The following is a 23503-nucleotide window of genomic DNA, read 5'->3' as shown; positions in this document are numbered from 1 at the left end:
TGTCATGCAGAATCTCTGCAGACTTCTAAGGAAGTAGAGGTACTGCCGTGCTTTCTTTGCAGTTGCACTTATGTGCTAGATCCAGGACAGGTTCTCTAAATAGCAACACTCAGGAATTTAAAGTTGTTAACCCTCCCCACCTTTGTTCCTCCAGTGAGAACTGGCTCATGGACCTCTGGTTTTCCTCTCCTGAAGTATACAATCAGTTCCTTGGTCTTGCTGACATTGAGTGAGAGGTTGTTGTTATGACGCCACTCAGCCAAATTTTCAGTCTCCCTCCAGTACGCTGATTCATCACCACCTTTGATACAGTCCACAACAGTGGTGTCATCAGCAAAGTTGAATATGGCTTTGTGGGTACTTTAGGTATAGGGGTGAACATATAGAATGATACTTCTGTTTAAAGAAAAAGAAAAATTGTTATGAACCTAAATTATTTGGTATCTGTATTTTTGAATTCTTCATGCACCCTAGACATTCAAGTAGTATCCGCATAATATGTACATTTTGAATTGTGTGCCTAGATGGTAAATGATCGCCAGTATGAAATATTGATACAATGCCCATTCCCAAGCACGCTGACAATGACTCAACCTGGGTGCAGAGGAATGGCACAGTCTGTCACAATGAGCACTGGCAGTGACTCAACCTGCAGAGGAATGTGACAGACTCCCATGTAGAGAAGGAAATGAGGTTATACATAGGAATACTATCAGAGTATCGATGGCATAACCAGTTCTTTTATTCTAAGTATTCAGTGTTTTAATCTGCAAAAGTCTGCAGTGAATAGTATTGCAAATGCTAAAGGAAATTTTGTTGTCTTAAAGGTTTCTGCATAAATTTACTTTAAGGCAAGGCTCTGTTAGGCATTCCCCTTGGAATATAGCATGTCTAGAAAAAAATTGAGTGGACAGGTCTTGGAGATGCTAGGAGAGAATGAGAGTATAGTGTGAGAAATGTTTTTGGAAGAGCTCCACTTCCAACCAGTCTGTTCAGGAAGCAATTATTCCACAAGAAACTGAGTAAGGAACAAGGTGTGAGATAATTGTACTTGGTTAATAAGGCTGTTGTCATTGAAATCTTCTTAAGTTACAATTGCAGTCTATAAACAGAATAAGAATGCAATTTCCCACGCTGCAAAGTCAACTTGAATAATCAACTATTATGTATCTGGCTAGTTCCAGAGTGGAGTTAAATATATTCACAACATCTTGCAATACAAGTTTCAAGGTTCTTTTTGGCCTGTTGTAAATTTCATAGAGAGAGCTTAACTGTATATTAAGGTAGGTGTGTGTGTGCGTGCATACGTGCGCACGCACACATATCTTTAGGTTTATGGAGAGGGGTGTGGTTATTGGGATTTTGACATGAGGAAAGTCACAGACCAGTGGCGCTGTCCACAAAGGACTCACCTTACATAGAGCACTACAGCACAGTGCAGAAACTTCAACCCACAATGCTGTGCTGACCTTTTACCCTACTCTAAGATCAATCTATGACTTCACTTCTACATCCAGTAGCTGTTAATGTTTCTAACGTCCATATGCCTATCTAAGAGTTTCTTAAATGCCCCAAATATATCTACTTCTACCACCACCCCTGTCAGGGTAATCAACGCACTCACCACTGTGTCAAGAACTTAGTCTGACACACACCCTATATTTGCCTCCAATCACCTTAAAATTCTTCCCCCTGTTATTAGTCATTTACACTGTGGGAAAAGCCTCCTGGTGTCCACTCAATCTATACTCCGATCCTCTTTTGCTTCGAAGAGAAAAGCTCCAGTATGCCCAACCTATCCTATGTAATAACTATCAGAGTTTCCTGTTTGTAGGTCAGTCCCTTCAGGATCGAGGATGCCATGCATCTCCTCTGGTTTTGTGGATACTGGAGTGTCTAACAAGGCTAATGCGTGATGTACAGACTCTCTCACCGATGGGGGTGAAGACTGTCCACCTGGGCTGGTGGGTGGGGAGCTTGTGAGGTGGTGTGCTCCTTTCGCCACCTTTGCAGGGCTTCTGTGTGTCACAGGTTCACAGAATGTACACAGGCCCTTTGGCCCACTACGCAAATGCTGATTGTGATGTACGTACATATCTATGCCCCTTTTCCCAGCCTCTTTTTGTAGCCATCTGTGCTATAAAATGCTTACAGTGCCTATAAAAGGTATTCACTTCCCTGAGAAGTTTTCATGTCTTATAACATTGAATCACAATGGATTTAATTTGGCTTTTTTTTAACACTGATTAAGAGAAAAAAAACACTTCCATGTCTAAGTGTAAACTAATTTCTACAAATTGATCTAAATTCATTACAATTATTAAACACAAAATAATTGATTGCATAATTACTCACCCCCTTCAAGTCAGTATTTAGAGAATGCACCTTTTGCAGCCATTACAGCCTTGAGTCTGCACATCTGGACATTGCATCCCCCCCCCCACCCCCATTCTTTACAAGACTGCTCAAGCTCTGTCAGATTGCATGGGAATTGTGAGTGAACAGGCCTTTTCAAATCCAGCCACAAATTCTCAATTGGACTGAGGTCCGTACTCTGACTTGGCCACTCTAGGACATTAACTTTGTTGTTTTTAAGCCATTCTTATGTACCTTTGGCTTTATGCTTGGGGTCATTGTCTTGCTAGAAAACAAGTCTTCTCCTAGGTCCCAGTTCTCTTGCAGACTGCAAGTTTTCCTCCAGGTTTTCCGTGTATTTTGCTGTATTTCATTTTATCCTCTACTTTCACAAGCCTTCCAGGGCCTGTCGCAATGAAGCATTCCTGCAGCATGATGCAGCCACCACCATGTTTCATGATTGGGATGGTGCATTTTTGATGATGTGTGGTGTTTGGCATACACCAAACATAGCATTTAGTCTAAGCTTGTAACTCCTCCAGAGTTGTCATGGGTCTCTTGATAGCCTCTGTCACTAATTCCCTTCTTACACAGTCACACAGTTTTTGAGGACAGCTTACTCTAGGCAGATTTACAGATGTACCATATTCTTCCCATTCATTGGTGATTGACTTAACTGTACTCCAAGAGATAATCAATGAATTGGAAATTTTCCTGTATCCATCTCCTGACTTGTACTTTACAATAACTTTTTCACGGAGTTGATTGGAATGTCCTTTTGACTTCATGCTGTAGTCTTTGCTAGGATACTGGCTCACCTTCCAGATACAGATGTATTTGTACTACAAGCAATTGAAACACCTTGATCTCCATTTAACTAATTGTGTGATGATTGGTGTGTCATATCAAAGGGGGGTGAGTACTTATGCAATCAATTACTTTGTGCTTTATATTTGAAATTAATCTAGATCACTTTGTAGAGATCTGTTTTCACTTTGATACAAAAGTATTTTTTTGTTGATCAGTAAAAAAAAGCCGAATTAAATCCACCATGATTTAGTGTTGTAAAACAATAAAACATGAAAACTTACAATGGAGGGGTGGTGAATACTTTTTAACAGGCACTGTATTTAAAAACTTCCTAAATGTTATGAGAGTACTTGCCTCTGCTCCTCTCAAGCTGTGTGTTCCAGATTTCAGTGCCTCTCTGAATTCTTGCAGATGTGGACTAAGGTACCTCTGTTCTTTTGTACTTCCATAGGATCCTGCCATGTCCAACATATTATTCTTCCCAATATGCAAAATCTCAGCTTTTTTGAGATTAAATTCCATCTCCAATTACCTCTTTTCATTCTACCAATTCATTTGCATTGTTCTATTGTTGGGATGACCCTCTACAATTCAGGGGTGTCAAACTCATTTTAGGTCACGGGCCGGATTGAGCAAAATGCAGCTTCATGCGGGCCGGATCAGTCGGACGCGTGCGAACGCAGCTTTCGTTGCCTCCGTTTTTTCAGCCTGCTCTCATGTGTCTCAGTCTCTGCTATAACTACAAAGTGTTTCACTTTACAAATTCCATTTCTTATGAAGAAGACTGCCGAGCAAGACTGCCGAATAAACACTAAAAACCCTGAAAACCTGGTACCTGAATAAACTCAGCATTAGCCATATCATATGCCATAGGCGCTTCGATTACTGGGGCCAGCTTTAATAGTAATTAGATATTATCTCGCGGGCCAAAGATAATTCCACCGCGGGCCGGATTTGGCCCGCGAGTCTTGAGTTTGACATATATGCTCTACATCATCAACGACATTACCAATTTTCATATCATTTGTAAACTTGCTAACCATACCCCTTACATTTGCATCCAAATTAGTCATGTATATTGCACACAACAAAGGTTCCAGCACAAGTTCTCAGTGTACACTTCTAGTCACAGGCTTCCACTCACAGAAGCAATCCTCGATCATCACCCTTTGCCTCATATTACAATGCCAGTTTTGGATCCAATCCATCCAGTATTCCATGTGCTCTTACCTTTTCGATCATTACAACAGTCTAGATAAACTACGTGAACTGTGCTATCTTCATTGATGCACTTTTTTTAACTGAAAAATTCAGTCAAGTTGGTGAAACAGAATCACCCCTGACAAAATCAGACTGATTTGCATTGGTTAATGTCTGGCCTACTAAGTGCAGAATGGTTCCAGTAGCTCAGAATACTTTTTGCAATAACTTCCCTTCCACAGATGGTGAATGCATGGACTTGTAATTCCATGGCTTTTCCCTGCTGAATTTCATGAATTACATATATGGTTCTCCCTGCATCTGACACTTTACCTGCAACCAGAGCAAGTTTGAACACTTCTATTAGAACAATCTTCTGTTCTCATGCTTCAATGCTAACCTCATCATGCCATGAGTTTATCCGCCTTGAAGTCCATTAGGACATTTTACTATTTAATATCTTGATATTTAATTTAAAAAACAGCTAATTTGTTCTAAATTTCACCACTCCTCACCCAGAATTTGCCAATTATAATGTCCTTTTAATGTCAATAGTGAATACAGATGAGAATGTAGTACCTCACCTGCTTTCTCTGGCTATATTCACAGATTGCTACATTGGGCTCCAATGATGCTACTCTTTCTTGGGATAGTGTCTTCATCTTAATAGGTTTATATTACTTTCAGTTTTCCCTTACTCTTGTTGGCAGCACTATGCCGTCCTCTATTTTACTATCACTAATGTTTAGCTTCCCCCTCCCTGAAATTACTAAACTCTTGGTGCATGCTCTCAGTCTTCACTAGCAACCAGAATGCTTCTTTCACCACACTGAGAGGTCACAGAGTAGAGATTTACAGAAGTCAATGGAGATGTTACGTTTCTTCATGGAGGCTTTGAGCACATCCCTGAATCATTTTTACCGTCCCCTAACTGACTTCTTCCCATGTAGAGCTCAAACCAGAACTGTTTCAGGGGTCTGGTTCTAGGCATGCAAGTAAAATAAATAACTGCCTGTCACCAGGTACCCAACACTGGGGGATATCAACCCGAGAGAGGCCATTGATATTGGTTGATTTATCCTGCTAATGCAAGTGGAAGGTTTTGTGGAGATGGTGTTACTGGTATTTTGTGTGAAGACTGGCTCTAACCATTGCAAAGTCTTCCCTGTAAAACCCCTTGATTTCAGCATTACCAGGCTGAATCTCAGGAGTGAGCAGAGGAGGATCAATCACTTGATGATTCTGGTTAAACATGGTTGCCAAGTTTTCAGCCTAGTCTTTTGCACCACTTATGTAGTAACGTCCCCACTGCGGTGAAAGGGGGGATATTACTGGAACCACCTCCTCTTGTTATCTGTTTATAATTATCATTATAAGCATTATCATTCATGACTCTCTAATTTATCTCTCCCATTTAGTTCAATAATAGCACTACCCAACATGCTCAGGTTGCATTCTCACTTTTTAATTGATAATGCTCAGGCCTCAGGATTAAAATAGATGTTGGCTTTCTGAGATCTACTTTGTAGATCAATAAATATCATTGTTCAAGGACACGAGTCTGCAAATGCTGGAATCTGCAGCTAGATTTTCAACTGAATTCTTTAGTGTATTGATTATGGTGGGAAAAAATTTAGATTGAAATTTCTATCTTTCTGCTATGTTAGCATCAGCAAACAATTGTTGATGTTACTAGTAGGATCGAGAGTTTGGATACAATATACAACCAATGTTCCATACTCTTAGATAACCTTGAGAAAATTTTTTTAAATGACGGTGAGACATCTACTTGCAATAAAATTCAGAAAATATTTGAAGCTTTAATCTGAGTAATTGTTTATGACATGTACTATTATTGGTGATTATATATGTATATTAAACTGTTTGCTATTTATTGGCAAAGGGCATGACTGAAAATACAAAAGAAGAGCAAATTGAGAACTAACAAAAATAGATATCTAAATAGCCTAACTATTTTCTTTTATCTTACACAGAACCACCAAATTCCCTGGATCTCAATGGAACACACTCTGGGAAGAAAAAGCTTATAGCGCCTGAAATCAGCCTTTCACTTGACCAAAGTGAAGGCTCAGTTCTTTCTGATGATAACCTTGATACTCCCGAAGATCTTGACATCAATGTAGATGACCTTGAGACTCCTGATGAAGCAGATTCGCTTGAATACTCAGGGCAGGGTAATGAACTGGAGTGGGAAGGTAAAAACAAATTAAGATCAACTGTTATTAAGAGCTATTTGAGTTCTTTCAATGATATTTCTCCAAGGTTCTGCTTCAACAGATCATTATTGATTTATTCTTGCTTTTATTATTTTGGATGTGCTTGGATGAAAATTAAGAGTGGCAAGCTAACTGAGTCATATTGAAAGAGTCAGTTTTCATGTCGTTGGCCAATGCTGCCCCCTATATCATACTATTTTCCCAAAAAAGAATAGATGGGACTTTACTCAGAATATTGTAAGATTATTGTAAAATTAAGCTAGTTTTAAGAGAGAACTCACTCAGAATCAAAAAGTGCAAACGGAAATATAACAAGTACCACTTCACATTTCCTAAGTGGCAAGGTATCAATAATAGTAGGTGGCAGGGCATATGGCATTTTTCGTTAAACTGTACTCATAGAGCACTACAGAATAGAAACAAGCCCTTTGGGTCATCTTGTCCACGCACTTAAGTAATCATGTATTACTTCAATATCACAAGTCTGACCTTTTGAATTTGACCATCATTGTTGCCTCAGGCCTTGGTAGCAAACTCTTTAGATGACCAGTCATGACAAAATAGCAAGGGAAATACATGTAATGTGGAAGAACGTCGGATTTGGCATTGCACCCATATTTTAGGGTAGTTTCTGTCTCGTGTTAAGTCCGTTCCTCTACGTTATGAAAACTTAATGTGAAAATGCAAGTATTATACATTTCACATTGAAACATATGACTGGACTTTTACCATCTTTCTTCCTTCATTCCCTCCAATGAATTCAGTGATAATAGAGATAAAAATCTGTGCTATGCGCTGTGATAGAGTGCAGTCATCTTTATGTTTTTCTATATGTGCTCTAACATATGTGACACAGATGCCCCAATATCCAGCTGCATATTCACTAATTTTCCTGCCACATTCATCTGGAAGCTAAGTTTTGTACCTGTTTCTTCAGTTGTGTAGATAGTGATTAGGCAAATTGTTCTTTTTTATCATCCCGTGTTCTTTGATGTTAATCATGTGCTGTGCATGATTAGTGCATTTTGCACTTTTAATGCTCTCTGAAGTGATATTTTTCCACAATTATGTCATAGTTTCTACCAAAATATCTCATAATTGCCATCAACTTCAAATTTTTTGTCATCTGACTATACATATACACAATCAAATGAAACAACATTCCTCTGGACCACAGGGCACCCATGCAACATACATCATATAAACCAAAAATATTATACTAAAAGTTCAAGTTTAAATTAAATTATCATTCAACCATACGTGAATACTGCCCAGTGAAACAGCGTTCCTCCGAGGTCAGGGTGCAAAACACAGCACCAAAAATCATCCACAGTACAAGGCACATATAGCACATAAAAGGTAACAGTAAAACATACAATCACACTTTTAAAAAAAGTAAATAGTTCAAGACCCTGAGTGATATGTCCTATAAATTGATTGTGAATTGTTATCAGCAAGAACAAACAGTTCTCAGCAGTCCGCAAATGAACGTACACGTGCAATCCGCCTTGTCATTCTACTAATCAAGCACCAGAGGGCAGCACCAATGGATGGGGGCCAGATCGCAACCCAGCATGGACGCTGTTCTACTCCGCCTCCAGCATCTCCTCTCCAGGACTGCTACAACAAGCAAGCTCATGGCTTGAGGCCTAGTCCTCGCTATAACTGAGGTCATGCACCTTCTCCTGCCGTCTGCATCAGCAATATACAGGGAAATTAACTTGCAGTATTTTACATCATCAACATCCAACACAGTCTAGCGGTTGCAAGAGAAACATCCAAGACAATCACTCGCAGTTAAACTGCACATTTTCCTCATGCGCTGACTCTGATGGTTTCCTGTAGCAGGCAGTAGCATGACACACACCAAGACTAGCTCCCCTGTCAATGAGCACCTCACTGATGGGGTAGACCTGCAGTACCTGAAGCTCTCAATGTCCTGCGATTGTTAAAAAAAAGACAAAAACGGCATTGCTTGGCCTCCAAGAGGCTGCTGCTTCTGAACATGCAGCCACCTTACCGGAAGATTTATAACTAAATTCATAAAATATAATTCAAAACGTGTGCACAGTGTAGTAAAGCACAGCACAGGTAAACAGTACAGTAAATAGGTTGTTGTCCTAGTGACGAGAGCTCGGTGGTGCCAGTTTATTTATTAGTCTCACAGCCCAAGCGAAGAAGCTGTTACCCAGTCTGGCAGTTCTTGTTCTAATGCTTCTTTACCACCTTCCTGATGGTAGCAAGTCAAAGTGATCGTGGGACAGGTGGTAGGGATCTTCAATAATGCTTTTGGCCCTTCTCTGCAATGCTTCAGGTAAATGTCACAAATAGGGTGGAGGGAGGCCCGGATGATCCTCTCAGCAGTCTTTACTGCCCTGTGTAAGATCTTGTGGTATGATGACTTGGCAGCGACCGTACCACACAATAATGCAGCCAGACAGGAATCTCTCACTGGTGCTCCTGCAGAAAATTGTTGGAATGGGGATGTGGAGCCTTGCACAATGCTAACTCCCTCCTTCTTTCTGTTGTGCAGCAATTGTTTGAGGAGTGTGCTTCTTTGTATTTGATGAAGAATGAAACAGGTTAACTTTGAGCTTTGGCATTTGTGTTGAGTCAAGGGGCTGTGTAGAACCTGGGCGCATTAGGATGATGCACTGATTCCTTGCTGTCATTGCAGGCAAGTTTCAAAGACAGTGCAACATTATGGGCTCATTTAAAAGTCAAATACACTTGTGATAACAGCTGCTTGTGATATGTTACCCATCAGAGACCATGGACAAACATTTCACTACAACAATGCAAAGGACAGAAGCTCCTCCTCTCTCTTGCTGCTGATACTGAAATATGATATGCCTTGCAATGAAAATGACCTGGATTTGAAATGTTTTGACAGCATTCTTTAAGTTCAGTATAAAATAAATCTGCTGGTTTCTCTGCTGGAGCCAGACTTTCCAGTTCAAAATTGCTGGGCCAACATAGTGAGGAGGATGCAAAATCAGAATTCAATATGTTACAAATAAGAATGAATGTCTTTTTTGTTACTCTGCAGTTTTCTTTTTAAACTGTAGATGTTTCATCGTAATAAAAAATACTGACTAGTTACTTTATGGTAACTCAAGTATTCCAAACAATATAGAGGGTGCTTGCAGAATTGATTTCAAGTGAATCCCTACTTCATTCCTACTGGTCACATTATTAAGTATCCCTATACACCTGTTCAGTCGCATTGAGCTGAGGAACTGCCTACACTTTTCTTCTATCACCTTAGCTTTATGTCACAACTGTCAATTGAGACCAACACATATACTCTTGGTTTACCAAGAAGAACCAGGGCTGCTTTGATGAGAATAACCAAGTAGCTAATGAATGGCTCTTGCATTGAAAGCTTCACCAGTTCACAAAGGGGAAAAGAGAAACAGCTCTGCGGGTTCCTGAGGGCAGCTGAAGTATAGGGGCAGCAGAAAATGGTTGACCTGAAGAACAAGTGGTAGATGGTGAGTGAATGGGAAGCCCAGAAACCCCAGTGACAGCGATGACCCGACTGGGTTGTTAAAGGTTTCAAAGGCTGTGAATGCCTGTTGGAAGAGATCCTTTGAGACCTCCTCAGTTACAATCTGCTTTGATTCAAGTTCTCTTAATTCCACCCCTCGGCTACTTTTTCAGGCCAGTCTTTCTGCCACTTCTGACTAACACAAATTCAAAAAAGACCAAATCCCAACTAACAAGTTACAAAGCATTGGGAACAGATAGTCTGCCTACTGAACCCCTAAAGCTCAGTAGCGAAGGGCTTTGCTCACAGATCCCTAAACTCACAAAACCATAAGCCTCCAAGATCATCTTATAGAATGGAGACAAATCTATTTGTGGGACTTGCAGGAGTTCTCTCCGCAGACTGCCACAGGGAAAGTCATCACCAAGAGCTGCCTCTTTTGAGTCCTTTATTTTGAATCTCCCATCATATTATTTCCTGTTTTATTCTGTGACCAGCATACTAATCACCTCCTTCACTCTATCTCCACTGCTCCATCATCAGTTACTGATATTTCAGTAATAAGACCATTATTCTCTCGAACTCAGTGTTTGTTGTACTGCGTCAAATTCTTATAGATTTTTAATTTATTTCAGAGCCACTATAGATGTCAATTATTTCTGATATATACCTTCAGTACATTTTTTAAGCAAATTCTAGTCCCTGTTTTCCTCCTGTGGAAGAATGCTGGACCTTTGAAGCATTTGGCTTAACATTATAAAAGGACTGCTGATTTGACTTGAAAATAGCATTGAATATTTATCATCTGTAATCAAAGAAATGTATGTGGATTTAGTGAGTACACAAAGGAGTCTTTTAATCACTGAGCACTCACAGCAGAAAAATGGGTCAGTGTCTCTCATGCGGAAAGTAAGAAAAATGAAAAGAGGAATCCAGATTAGAAATTGTGTACGTCTGTAAAAGCTATTCAGCGGGAAAACAAATATTTTCAGGCTTGTTGACAAACTGTTTTTGTAATAATACATTGTTCAAAATATTTTAATGCAAATATTTGCTGTTGTCTTGGAAGATTCACTGATAATTTCCCATTAAGAAGCAAGACATCATTTTTGTCTGATATTTCTTTCCATTTCTCACTCAACTTGTCATTGGAAAAGGCCACCAATCATTTTGGTTTCTGAAAGGCTATAAAAATGTCAAGACATTTATCTTACTGGAAATTCAAATCTAAAATTTTTCTTATACCAGGATGGTATAAGTAAATCATTGATACATGTACCAGTAAGGTACATTTAACAGAACAATAATTCTGAAGTGAGCTTGCTCTGGGATTTTCAGTGCAATCAGCATACTGCAAGTCTAGTTAAATTTGCATGAGTTGTAACTCCGGTTTGCAGATATATTGTATGTTGTTCATTTGTCAACCAACTACTTTTTCATTTGCTATTGAAAACATCGTAATGTATTCAGTAAATGTCAACTGAATTGGAATATTTAATGTGATATAACTTTATATTGTGAAAATGTTATGACTAGAATATACCATTGCCAGATAAATAGATTATATTGATCTCCTAGTCCACTGTTTCAGTGCAGGAATGAGACAATTTATTTTAAATGGACAATCAATTTGGCAAAATTAATTGGCAAAGGAAAATGCCGTATGTTACTCTGGTAATTTGTTTAGCAATTTAACAGAAAGGAAACAGTGATGAAGCAAGATTATATTTCAGTAAAGAAATGGTGTTTGTACATGAAAATCTTTCTTTGGTATGTTTACTGTTCCTGCAGTGGTTTAGTTCCTTTAATTCCTCAACCACTTTTTTATTTAACTTGTCAAGTTGATGAGAAACTTGACTGTATTATGTTTCTTCACTATTATTACTGCTTAAGTTGTCCCCTAAGGCAGTTAGTGGTATTTCCTGATGTTTCTGGAGATCAAGTAATTTTAGCACATCTCGTACATTTGCAGTTAGCTTTTCTTCAATTATGAAGTTCTACTTTAGGCTCTATTTTGCTCACACTCTCTTCATTGGTCTCCCAAAGCTCAAGATACAGGAGGGTAGTATTATTTCCATTCCCATTCCTTCACTTATTTTCCTATAGCTTATTCTCTCTCACAGGCTCATCACCTCCAACCTGGTTCTCCAACCATCCACTTAAGAAGTAACTTACAGTTAATAACTACCTACCCACCAGCGTACCTTTGGGACATGGGATGAAACTGGTGCACCCAGGGAAATGCCCATGTTGTCATAGGGAAAACATGCAAACTCCATACAGGATCAGAGGCCAGGACTGAATCCAGGTTGTTGGGTTGTGAAGCAGTGGCAGCACCTGTTGTCAGAATCAGAATCAGATTTATTGTCAGCAGCATATAACATGAAATTTGTTAACTTAGCCACTCTGGCTGAGTCATAAAGGGCATAACAGGATCCTGCTGCAGCAGTGATAGATGAATAGTGATATGCCGTATTACAAATAAGAATGGCAATGGGAAAGGAACCAAGAAATTATCAACAGGCTTGGTACTTCCAAACAGTAAGTATTGTGGACTAAGAGAGAGAGAGTCATAGAGAAGTACAGCACAGAAACAGGCCTTTCAGCCCATCTAGTCCATCCCAAAACTATTTAAACTGCCTACTCCCATCAATCTGCACCAGGACCATAGCCCTCCATATCTCTAGTATCCATGTACCTATCCTAACTCCTCTTAAATGTTGAAATAGTGCTCGCATGGACCACTTGCGCTGGCAGCTCATTCCACACTCTCACAACCCTCTGAGTGAAGAAGTTTTGTCTCTGATGCTCCTCCTCCTTCCCTTTCTTCCATGGTCTTCTGTCCTCTCCTATTAGATTCCCCCCTCCTATTGACTTCCCAGCTCTTTATTTCACCCCTTGTCTCCTCCCTCCTCTGTTTCACCTATCACTTTGTGTTTCTTCCTCCCCTCCCCTCACCTTCTTACTCTGACTCCTCATCTTTTTTCTCCAGACCTGATGAAGGGTCTCAGCCTGAAACGTCAACTGTTTACTCTTTTTCAAAGACACAGGCTGGTATATGTCTAGGGGAAAAGGAGATCCAGCCACACACTAACCCCGCCTCCCGTACACACAGGTGCTGTGAGAATCGAGTTTATGCCTCGCGCCCCCCCACAGTATCAAACCCACAACAAATACCGTTATGAAATACACTTTAAAGAGTTTACTAAAATTAAAAGAGTATTAGGCAATACAATATATATGCAAGGAAAAAAACAAAAGGTGCCAACTTATCAAAGTTCAGTCAGTTTAGTGCACATCGTTGGAGCTCAACCATCGAACCATTCGACCCCTCGTCGCTTGCCTCCGACCTCCACGTCTTCGCACCTAGGACCCCCTGGTGGTCTTCCGAGCAGTGCAGCGCACGTCCACCTTTCTCGGCGTCTTCCTCCCGACTCTCCACCAAAAGCCCGCGAAAACCCCTTCCCCACGTGCCCAGCCTCACAAGACAAAATAACATTCCCCATTGGTTAACAAATGAATACAATTACCATATCAGCAAGTATAAAGCAAAACAACTGCGAGAGAAACACTTATCAGACAAAGAGGCATTCCTACTCTTAACAAACCAAAAAAAACCATTTTGAGTAACATACACAGGACATTGTACATTCTCTCCCCACCAGCAAATGTCATGCCCTCATGGCATTACCAGAGTTCCCCAACGCTTCTTGCAACACACAAAACCCAATCCAGGTGCAGAAAACAGTGACATAACTACCCAGAGCAGTAGAAATCACACTCGGTTCTCCTGGTACCACATATGTCAACCGCTCCGGGGGGCGCCTAATTCTCTGAGATCTCGATACCCCTTCTGCCCCACTGGGCTCCCTCTTCACCTGTGAACCCACTGTCTCGGACACCCCAGGTCTACCTGACAGACCCTCACCCTCTTCCTCACGGGGGTCCTCCCTCACCTGAGATCTCTCCGGCTCACGCTCGGGTTCCACCCTCTCTCCCCCCAATGTTGGCTGCCTCTCCATCTGACCCTCAAGACCTTCCCTCCTGTCACCCAACTCAGTATGGGAAGGGCCAGGAGCCTCCTCTTCTGGTACTGGAGCGCCAGCGAATGGGAACAGGGGCCACTCATCTGAGTCGTCCTCTTCCGAATCGGTAGCCATTCCCGGGTGAGGGACCCGTCCCCGCTCTTCAGCAGCGGGCTCTTCCCTTTCTCTGCACCCTCGCAGAGTCCTTGTACTAGGCGCAACCTCCCACTTGGGCTCCTTATCCACCTGCACCGCTTGACCCAGGGGCAGCAGGTGATTCCGATGGAGTACCTTGAGAGGCCCTTTCCCATCCTCAGGTTCCACCCGGTAAACTGGCAGGTTCGGCATCTGGCTCTCTATTACATAGGGGCTGGCCACCCATCGGTCTGCCAACTTGTGCTTACCAGGGAGTCCTAAATTCCGTAAAAGGACCCGGTCGCCCAGCAATAATTGGACAAACTTCACCTTTCGATCATACCGCATCTTATTCCTCTGATTTTGTTTGGTAGCCGCCGCCTCGGCCAACTCGTACGCCCGCTGTAACTCCCTCTTCATGTCGGACACATACTTTAGATAGGACTTCCTGGGTAATTCACCCACTTCACCCCCAAAACACAAGTCAGTTGGCAACCTCGCTTCCCGCCCGAACATCAGATAATAGGGCGAGTACCCTGTAGCATCATTGCGAGTACAATTGCAACAGTGAACCAATTGTCCAATATAGATAGATAGATAGATAGATAGATACTTTATTCATCCCCATGGGGAAATTCAACTTTTTTCCAATGTCCCATACACTTGTTGTAGCAAAACTAATTACATACAATACTTAACTCAGTAAAAAATATGATATGCATCTAAATCACTATCTCAAAAAGCATTAATAATAGCTTTTAAAAAGTTCTTAAGTCCTGGCGGTAGAATTGTAAAGCCTAATGGCATTGGGGAGTATTGACCTCTTCATCCTGTCTGAGGAGCATTGCATCGATAGTAACCTGTCGCTGAAACTGCTTCTCTGTCTCTGGATGGTGCTATGTAGAGGATGTTCAGAGTTTTCCATAATTGACCGTAGCCTACTCAGCGCCCTTCGCTCAGCTACCGATGTTAAACTCTCCAGTACTTTGCCCACGACAGAGCCCGCCTTCCTTACCAGCTTATTAAGACGTGAGGCGTCCCTCTTCTTAATGCTTCCTCCCCAACACGCCACCACAAAGAAGAGGGCGCTCTCCACAACTGACCTATAGAACATCTTCAGCATCTCACTACAGACATTGAATGACGCCAACCTTCTAAGGAAGTACAGTCGACTCTGTGCCTTCCTGCACAAGGCATCTGTGTTGGCAGTCCAGTCTAGCTTCTCGTCTAACTGTACTCCCAGATACTTGTAGGTCTTAACCTGCTCCACACATTCTCCATTAATGATCACTGGCTCCATATGAGGCCTAGATCTCCTAAAGTCCACCACCATCTCCTTGGTCTTGGTGATATTGAGACGCAGGTAGTTTGAGTTGCACCATATCACAAAGTCCTGTATCAGTTTCCTATACTCCTCCTCCTGTCCATTGACATATGACGACTCCATCTACTTTTCTGCCCAGTCTCCAGTGTCCCGAGCATATCCAACAGGGTCCTATTGAACCTCTCTGGCTGAGGATCTCCCTGTGGGTGATAAGGGGTAGTCCTGGATTTCTCAACCCCAAGCATAGTCAGTAATTTATGGATAAGGCGGCTCTCAAAGTCCCGCCCCTGATCGCTATGGATTCGCCTGGGAAGGCCGTAATGAACAAAATACTTCTCCCATAACACCTTCGCCACTGTCGTCGCCTTCTGATCCTTAGTGGGAAATGCCTGAGCATAGCGAGTGTAATGATCGGTGATGACTAAGACATTCGCAGTGTTCCTGGTGTCAGGCTCGATCGACAGGAAATCCATACATACCAGGTCCAGAGGTCCCGCACTCTGCAAGTGCGACAGTGGAGCCGCCGACGCTGGCAGGTTCTTCCTCCGGATGCAACGACTGCATCTCCTACAGTATTCTTCAACTTCCCCCCTCATCCGGGGCCAGTAGAACCGGTCTTTGAGTAATCCATAGGTCTTTTCCACCCCCAAGTGTCCAGAATCATCATGTAAGGCCTGGAGTACAGCCTGTCAATACTCCTCCAGCAGGACCAGTTGCCAACAGCGGGGTTGGTCCGGAGGCGCCGTTACCCGGTACAAGATTTAGTTCTTTAACTTTAACCGAGACCACGCCTTCAATAACAGAGGCACGAATGGGTGCTTCGCCTTCTCAGCCAACGCCACAACCCCCTTCTTAACTGCTCTCCACACTGTGCCAATGCCCGGGTCATTTTGCTGAGCAGCTGCCACTTCCCCCGGACTCAGTTCCAGCAACTGTTTCGTCCGCAGTGCAGTCAGGTCACAGTAAGCTAGGGGTATGGCATCGTCAAAAACCCCCAAATGGTCCACGGCTCGTTCCAGCCTCCCTCTTCCCTCGGCCTTCACAGTGATAGCAAACTGACACATCGCCTTCACTCCAGGGGCAGGGACACTCTCCCACTCCTCGTCCCTCTCATGTTCCCCCGGCTCCCGACAAGACAAAGCATCCGCATCGACATTCTTGCTTCCGGGGCGGTACCTCAGGCTGAAATCATATACAGACAAGGCCGACAGCCACCGATGTCCTGTGGCATCCAGCTTCGCCAAAGTCAAAATTTAAGTGAGAGGATTGTTATCCATTCTTACCTCAAACTTGGCTCCGTACAGGTAATCGCCCAGCTTGTCCACCACCGCCCACTTCAGCGCCAGGAACTCCAACTTGTGAGTGGGATAGTTTCTCTCAGATGGCGACAAGCTTCGGCTGACAAAAGCTACCGGTCTCAATGCTTTGCCATGCTCCTGGTACAGAACAGCCCCGAGACCCTCTCGGCTGGCATCCGTGTGCAGCACATATGGCTTCTGGGGATCGGCAAAAGCCAACACCGGGGCCTGGGTCAGTGCCCTTTTCAAAGATCGGAACGCCTCTTCACATCGATCATCCCATCTCGAGCCAAAAGGTTCCGCCGGGTTCCAGTATCCTCCAGTATCCTGCCTCTGGTCCCCCTTCCTTTTCTTTCCCACCGGGGGATAGCCACACAACAGCTGAGTCAACGAGTGACACATTTTGGCGTATCCTTTCACAAATCGGCGGTAATACCCACAGAACCCCAGAAATGAGCGCAGAGCGCCCGCTTTCTGGGGTCTCGGCCATGTGGTCACGGCCTCTATCTTGGTTGGATCAGTAGCCACTCCCTCTTGCGAAATGACATGGCCAACGTAGCTAACCGATGACCTGCAGAACTGGCATTTGTCCAGGGAAAGCTTCAACCCTTCTTCATTAAGCCGGCCCAACACCTTCAACAGCCTCTCCTCATGTTCCTCCAAAGTCGATCCAAACACTATCAAATCGTCCAGGTACACCAGCACCTCTAACAGATTCATATCCCCCACAGTTCTCTCCATGAGCCTCTGGAAGGTGGCTGAGGCTCCCGATATGCCTTGGGGCATTCGTTCGAACTGAAAGAACCCCAGTGGGCAGATAAAAGTGGTCTTCTCTTTATCGCCCGCACTCATCGGGATCTGGTAATACCCCCTTCTTAAGTCCAGCACACTGAACCACTTCGCACCGCTCAGGCGGGCCAACGCATCCTCGACTCTTGGGACAGTATATTGATCAGGGTCAGTTTGCCGATTCAAAGTCCTGTAGTCAACTCACATGCGCACTCTCCCATTCTTCTTCCGTGCCACCACTATTGGGGACGCATAAGGACTTCGAGACTCAGCTATAATTTCGGCCTCCTTCAACTTGCACAAGTGCTGCCGCACGTCCTCAACATCTGCTGGAGCCAGCCGCTGGGATCTCTCTCGGAACGGGGTGTCCTCCGTCACCCGGATGGTGTGGCGAGTGCTTTTGGAGCAGCCAACATCAAACTCGCCCCGAGAAAAAACAGCTTCCATCTTCAGCATCTTCTCCACTAACCTGCATTTCCACTCCAGCGACACAGGGGAATCCCCGAAGTTAAAGGCTTCAGCAGTCAGCTCCCTTCGATGCTCCGCTCTCTCCCCGTTAGGGGTCCTCACTGGTACGCTAGACATTACCGTCACCGGGAACAGATGTGCCAGCGGCATTCCCCTCTTAAAGATGATTTCTCTTGCCGTGGTGTTCCTGACACTTATAGCTATACGCCTCGCATGTACCACCCCTGGTCTCTGCACTTCGGGCCTCACCAGCGCCCCCGCCGGAAATCGTGTCTCCCCTTCAAGATTGTCCGGGGCGTCTACTAACAATGCTTCGCCCGTCGGCACTCCTGGGAATCTGGGGGTCCCCATCACTAGTGCTACCTCCCCGGGTCGGATCACCTTGGTCCTCGCCTGCGTACACCACACCGTCCCTCGTTCACACTCCGGGTCCAGCCCTTGGGAGGCAACCCCTTCTTCGAACACCGCTCGAAACACAGGATGCACCGAGAGGGTCTCCAGAAAGTCTTCCCCCCCTTTCTCCTTACAAGCTCCCAGGAGTCGTCACACCACAGGGGAGTTAGTCCCCACCAGGAGGGCAGCACCACTGGTTTCCACCGGGTCAGGACACACCAACACCAACGTCTCAATAGCTTCAGACACTCCCACATCGCCCTCCGAGAACTCCAATCTCACCGATAGGTACCCATCGTACAGGTAGTCACCCTCGCTCACACCCCAAATCTGCAGTGCGTCAAATGGGGTTACAGGCAAATGCTTTAGATATTGATTGTAGAAAGACCAGTACAATAAGGTCACCTGCGATCCCGTATCAAGAACGGCTTTTGCGTAAACTCCCTCTATCTGTAGACCCACACTGGCACGGGGTCCATCCGGAATAGAGGCGTGGGCACCCGGAGGTCATCCGGCTGATCTCTGGGAACGTGTTCCTCCACAGGCTCCAGTCCGTTCCCTCACTGAGCCTCTCCTAAGTTTCCCAACACCTCTCCCTCTCGCAGGGGGGCTTGTCCTCCGCGGGACTCCTTGTCTCTCACAATCCCACCTAAAGTGTCCCTCCTCTCCACAGCTATAGCACACCCTCGGTCGCCCACAGACCCGCCTGAAATGCTCCTCTTTCCCACAGTTAAAGCACATGCTGCCTGCCGCCCCTCCTCTTCCAGGACGGCTCCCACTCCCAACCCACTGCACTGGTCGCCCCCGGGAGTGGGTACCTCCCCTGTCCCTCCCCTCCAGAGGGGGTTCTCTACCCCTCGGTGGGTTGTCATTCCTCCACCCAGCCACCACTTCCTGTATCGCTGAGGATCGCTCCCGTAGGCCCGCGCCCCTTTTCCACCCCAATGCTCTCTCTTCCTCCCACACCTCTCTAATCAGTTGCCCGAACGATGGAGGGGAGCCTTTCCTATAAGCCTGCCGGATAGTCCACGCCACCTTGTCCTCCTCCAGAGAGCCACTGAATATCTGACTCATCCTCACGCTACCCCCGGGCGCCGCAACCCCGTAAGCATCCCCTCCATCCTAAATATGTACTCAGAGAGCTTTTCCCCTCTCCGTTGTTCCAGGCGTTGGAACTCCGCTAAAAGCAGCCAGGGTTCCCCTGACAACCCAAACGCTCCCTCCAAAACTTCTATGCATTCCTCCACTGAGGCCCCAGGCTTCTCAGCTTTCAACTCCCGGACTGTTTTGGCTGCTAAACCCCTCAAACTTCCCACCAATCGCTGCCTCTTCTCCTCCTCCGAGCCTGGCCACTCCTCTAACATCAAAGACGTATGCTCGATCCAGGTCTCATAGTCCACCTCCCCATCCGGAGTAGGCTTGGCTCCGGAGAACACCCCCAGCTTCAGCCGTGGCCTCTCGGCCACTCCCACCAGGGAGTTAAGTGCAGCTGCCAGCTCCAAGGCTTCCACCCTACCTGGGGAGCGGAGCCTAGTCATGACTCCCTCCTCCCACCTCCCTTTACTAGTGCCGGGCACCTCTCTGGGGTCCACCTCTAGCTCTAGCTCCTCAGCCTCATCCTCTGAGAGGGTGTGGAGCCCCCACGGCCCCGCCTCCCCCGGAACACTGACCGTCGCCGGCAGTTCCAACGTCATGACGTCAGCATTCGTATGAACCAACACCCAGCTAGACTCCACTTCTTTACCACACCGTCTAGCTACCAATTCTACCTGCCCAATACCTTTTACCAAACTTAAGCCTCGCACTAACGCGTCTCCCGAAACTCGAAAATCCACTCCGCTCACTGCACAGGCATACTGCACCGGTACATCTTCCAACTAGCACCAGCTAACAATCTTATCTCTGTCCATCTCCGCTCTGCTGCCTGCGCGATTCCACAACCCCTGACAATCCAATCCCGGATGAGCCCCCACAAATGTAGCACTTACCCAACAGGCTGGTATATGTCTAGGGGAAAAGGAGATCCAGCCACAAACTAACCCCGCCTCCCGTACACGCAGGTGCTGTGAGAATCGAGTTTATGCCTCGCGCCCCCCCACAGTATCAAACCCACAACAAATACCGTTATGAAATACACTTTAAAGAGTTTACTAAAATTAAAAGAGTATTAGGCAATACAATATATATGCAAGGAAAAAAACAAAAGGTGCCAACTTATCAAAGTTCAGTCAGTTTAGTGCACATCGTTGGAGCTCAACCATCGAACCATTCGACCCCTCGTCGCTTGCCTCCGACCTCCACGTCTTCGCACCTAGGACCCCCCCGGTGGTCTTCCGAGCAGTGCAGCGCAGTCCACCTTCCTCGGCGTCTTCCTCCCGACTCTCCACCAAAAGCCCGCGAAAACCCCTTCCCCACGTGCCCAGCCTCACAAGACAAAATAACATTCCCCATTGGTTAACAAATGAATACAATTACCATATCAGCAAGTATAAAGCGAAACAACTGCGAGAGAAACACTTATCAGACAAAGAGGCATTCCTACTCTTAACAAACCAAAAAAACCCATTTTGAGTAACATACACAGGACATTGTACACTAATGTGGGCAGTTGGGTATTAGTGTAGATGGGGGGAAAATCCATTGGCAAGGATGTGGTGTGCCAAAAGGTTTGTTTGGCTCTACAAAAGACTGTGAATAGCAATAATGCAAATAAAGTTGCTAGTGTCATTCAAAGATGGCAATCTTTGGGACCTGCTTTGTTTGTGAGTAACTTCATTGTACCTGGCAGTCATTGGTAAGATTAGAAATGCAGATTGGACAGTTGAAGGTTAAGTAGCTGTCCCACATTTGGCAGGATGTCAGACTGTAAAGCTCATCTGTTTGCAGTAGAAAGCAAGGAGAATTGCATGATTGTGATGGTAATAGAAATATCCCCAAATCTATTAAAAATTCACTTAATGCTGTGCAAGATAAATCTTTCTATATAAAGCTAGGACACAAAGTAAAAGAAGCCAGATAGTACATAAAGTAAAATTATTGTGAATTTCAATGTAATGTTGCAGGATGTATTTACCAATATACATACATATATATATGAAATACCCCAGTTTCCTTGGCTGCGTGAGTCTAGGGAAGACAACCTCCAACCCCACCAAATTTGTGACATTGAGGTGCACTCGATCCCACCACAAACGCCGGTTTGTGTGGATACTGTGTCATTTGCTACCCTGTTACAAATTAATGCCACGAAATAACACTCAGTACACCGTATACAATTAAAGGAATTATGTTTATGAATCTTAATTAAATAGACATTAAAGAGTACCAAAAAGAAAAGGGCTCATTCTAATGAAACAGTCAAATGTGCACAAGTTGGATCTCATCTTGAACTTCTCTGAAACTCGCGCGCTGGGCCCTCGGTCAATGTGAACGCACACACCATCTTCCAAATGTCGCTCGCAATCCATCTCGAACAAACGGGTCTCCCACCGATCGTATGCTACCACCGGTTCTCCCTGGCATCTTCTCTCTTCATCTCCTTTGGAACAAAAGCCCTAAGCCCAACTATATATATACATACATACATACATACATACATACATATATATGGTTTAAGCTTGGTCGTAGGCTGTAGGCAGATGGGAACTAGTATGAAAGGTCGGAGGACATGGTCACAGGGAGAATTACAGGCTCCTTACAGACAGTGGGAGAAATTGAATCTTGTTCCTACAGCTGGCGCTATAAGATATTACACTGGCTACTATAATGGCATGCCATCCTGTATTGTGTTCAATTTTGGTCAACTCATTATAGGAAAGATGTGAAAGCTCCAGTGAAGTGCAGTGGAGATTTACCAGGATGCTGCCTGGATTAGGGACCATGTTTTATGAGGAAAGGTTGAGCAAAGCTAAGGCTTTTCACTTTGGAATGGAGGAGGATGAGAGGTGACTTGATAGAGGTGCATAAGAGACCAGAGGCATTAGTAGAGTTGACAGCCAGCACCCTTTACCCGGGAAGGAAATGGCTAATATGAGAGGGCGTAATTTTAAGGTGATCAAAAGAAAGGCAGGGGCTCTGGAACACACTGCCAGAGGTGGTGGTAGAGGCAGACATGTTAGGGATATTTAAGGTGAAAGAAAAATGGAGGGTGATGTGGGAAGGAAGCATTAAATTGATCTTGGAGTAGGTAAAGGGTTGACACAGTATCAGGGGCCAAAGGACCCATACTGTGCTATATTGTTTTATGTTCACTATATCTACATAGACTTCTCGGTGGTTATCAGTAGGTTAGTTTGGCTTTGTTGAGAGCAGTGGAATCTCATGACAGGATTCATTTACCACATTGAAGTTGCTTCAGCCAAGGCAGGTGCCTTATTGCTCACTGCGTTCGTATTGACAAATCTCATGAACACCACTCTGCTGAGATGAACAATATTCCTAATGAAAAATGCTGAACTACTTTATGTTGTGAAATATTCACAGTGACAGCTGTTTCTATCAATAGTTTTAACGTTCACAAGTGAAATGAAGAAACAGTGACCAGAAGCATCGAGCTATTTGTTGCACTAGTGTTAGATTAAACAAAATCTGACAGATGGCAAAGCCAATATACATAAACTGCTAAATTTGACTAGAAGCTACATTAAAAGCATTTACTTTTAATATAAATCAAGTTTTTTCATAGTTGCTAATAACAATTACATGTGATTATTAAGGTGAAAAATAATTTTCCAAAGCAGCGTAATTTGAAATTTTTTGTACCATTATCTATATATTACATTCCTGATGCTGTTGTGTGTCTTGAATTAAATGGATGCAAAAATCAGCCATTAAATGCTATTTGCACGATTTACTTTTCTTCACTTGATATCCTTTACAGCAGGGTCAAAAACATTTCAAACCGTTGGCCATCTTTGTTGAGGCTGATGGAAAAGACTAAGATGCTAAAAACTATTAAGTGGAAGCGGTGTGCGATCAAG

The 23503-nt window shown here is 44.2% G+C and overlaps 1 protein-coding gene across 7 annotated transcripts in view; it reads left to right on the top strand.

Annotated features, from left to right (window-relative positions):
• Positions 1-23503, top strand: part of LOC140740719 (protein prune homolog 2-like) — a 323553-nt gene that overhangs the window by 258826 nt on the left and 41224 nt on the right. For all 7 annotated transcript variants that reach the window (XM_073070219.1, XM_073070202.1, XM_073070196.1 and 4 more), the window contains one exon: positions 6360-6581. In XM_073070219.1, coding sequence (XP_072926320.1) covers positions 6360-6581 — 222 coding nt within the window. The remainder of the gene's footprint in view (positions 1-6359; positions 6582-23503) is intronic.

Source organism: Hemitrygon akajei, chromosome 2 (genome assembly GCF_048418815.1).
Source record: "Hemitrygon akajei chromosome 2, sHemAka1.3, whole genome shotgun sequence".
NCBI classification, from domain to species: Eukaryota; Metazoa; Chordata; class Chondrichthyes; order Myliobatiformes; family Dasyatidae; genus Hemitrygon; species Hemitrygon akajei.
Note: the sequence above shows the minus strand (reverse complement) of the source record. Positions and strands in the feature narration are given on the sequence as shown.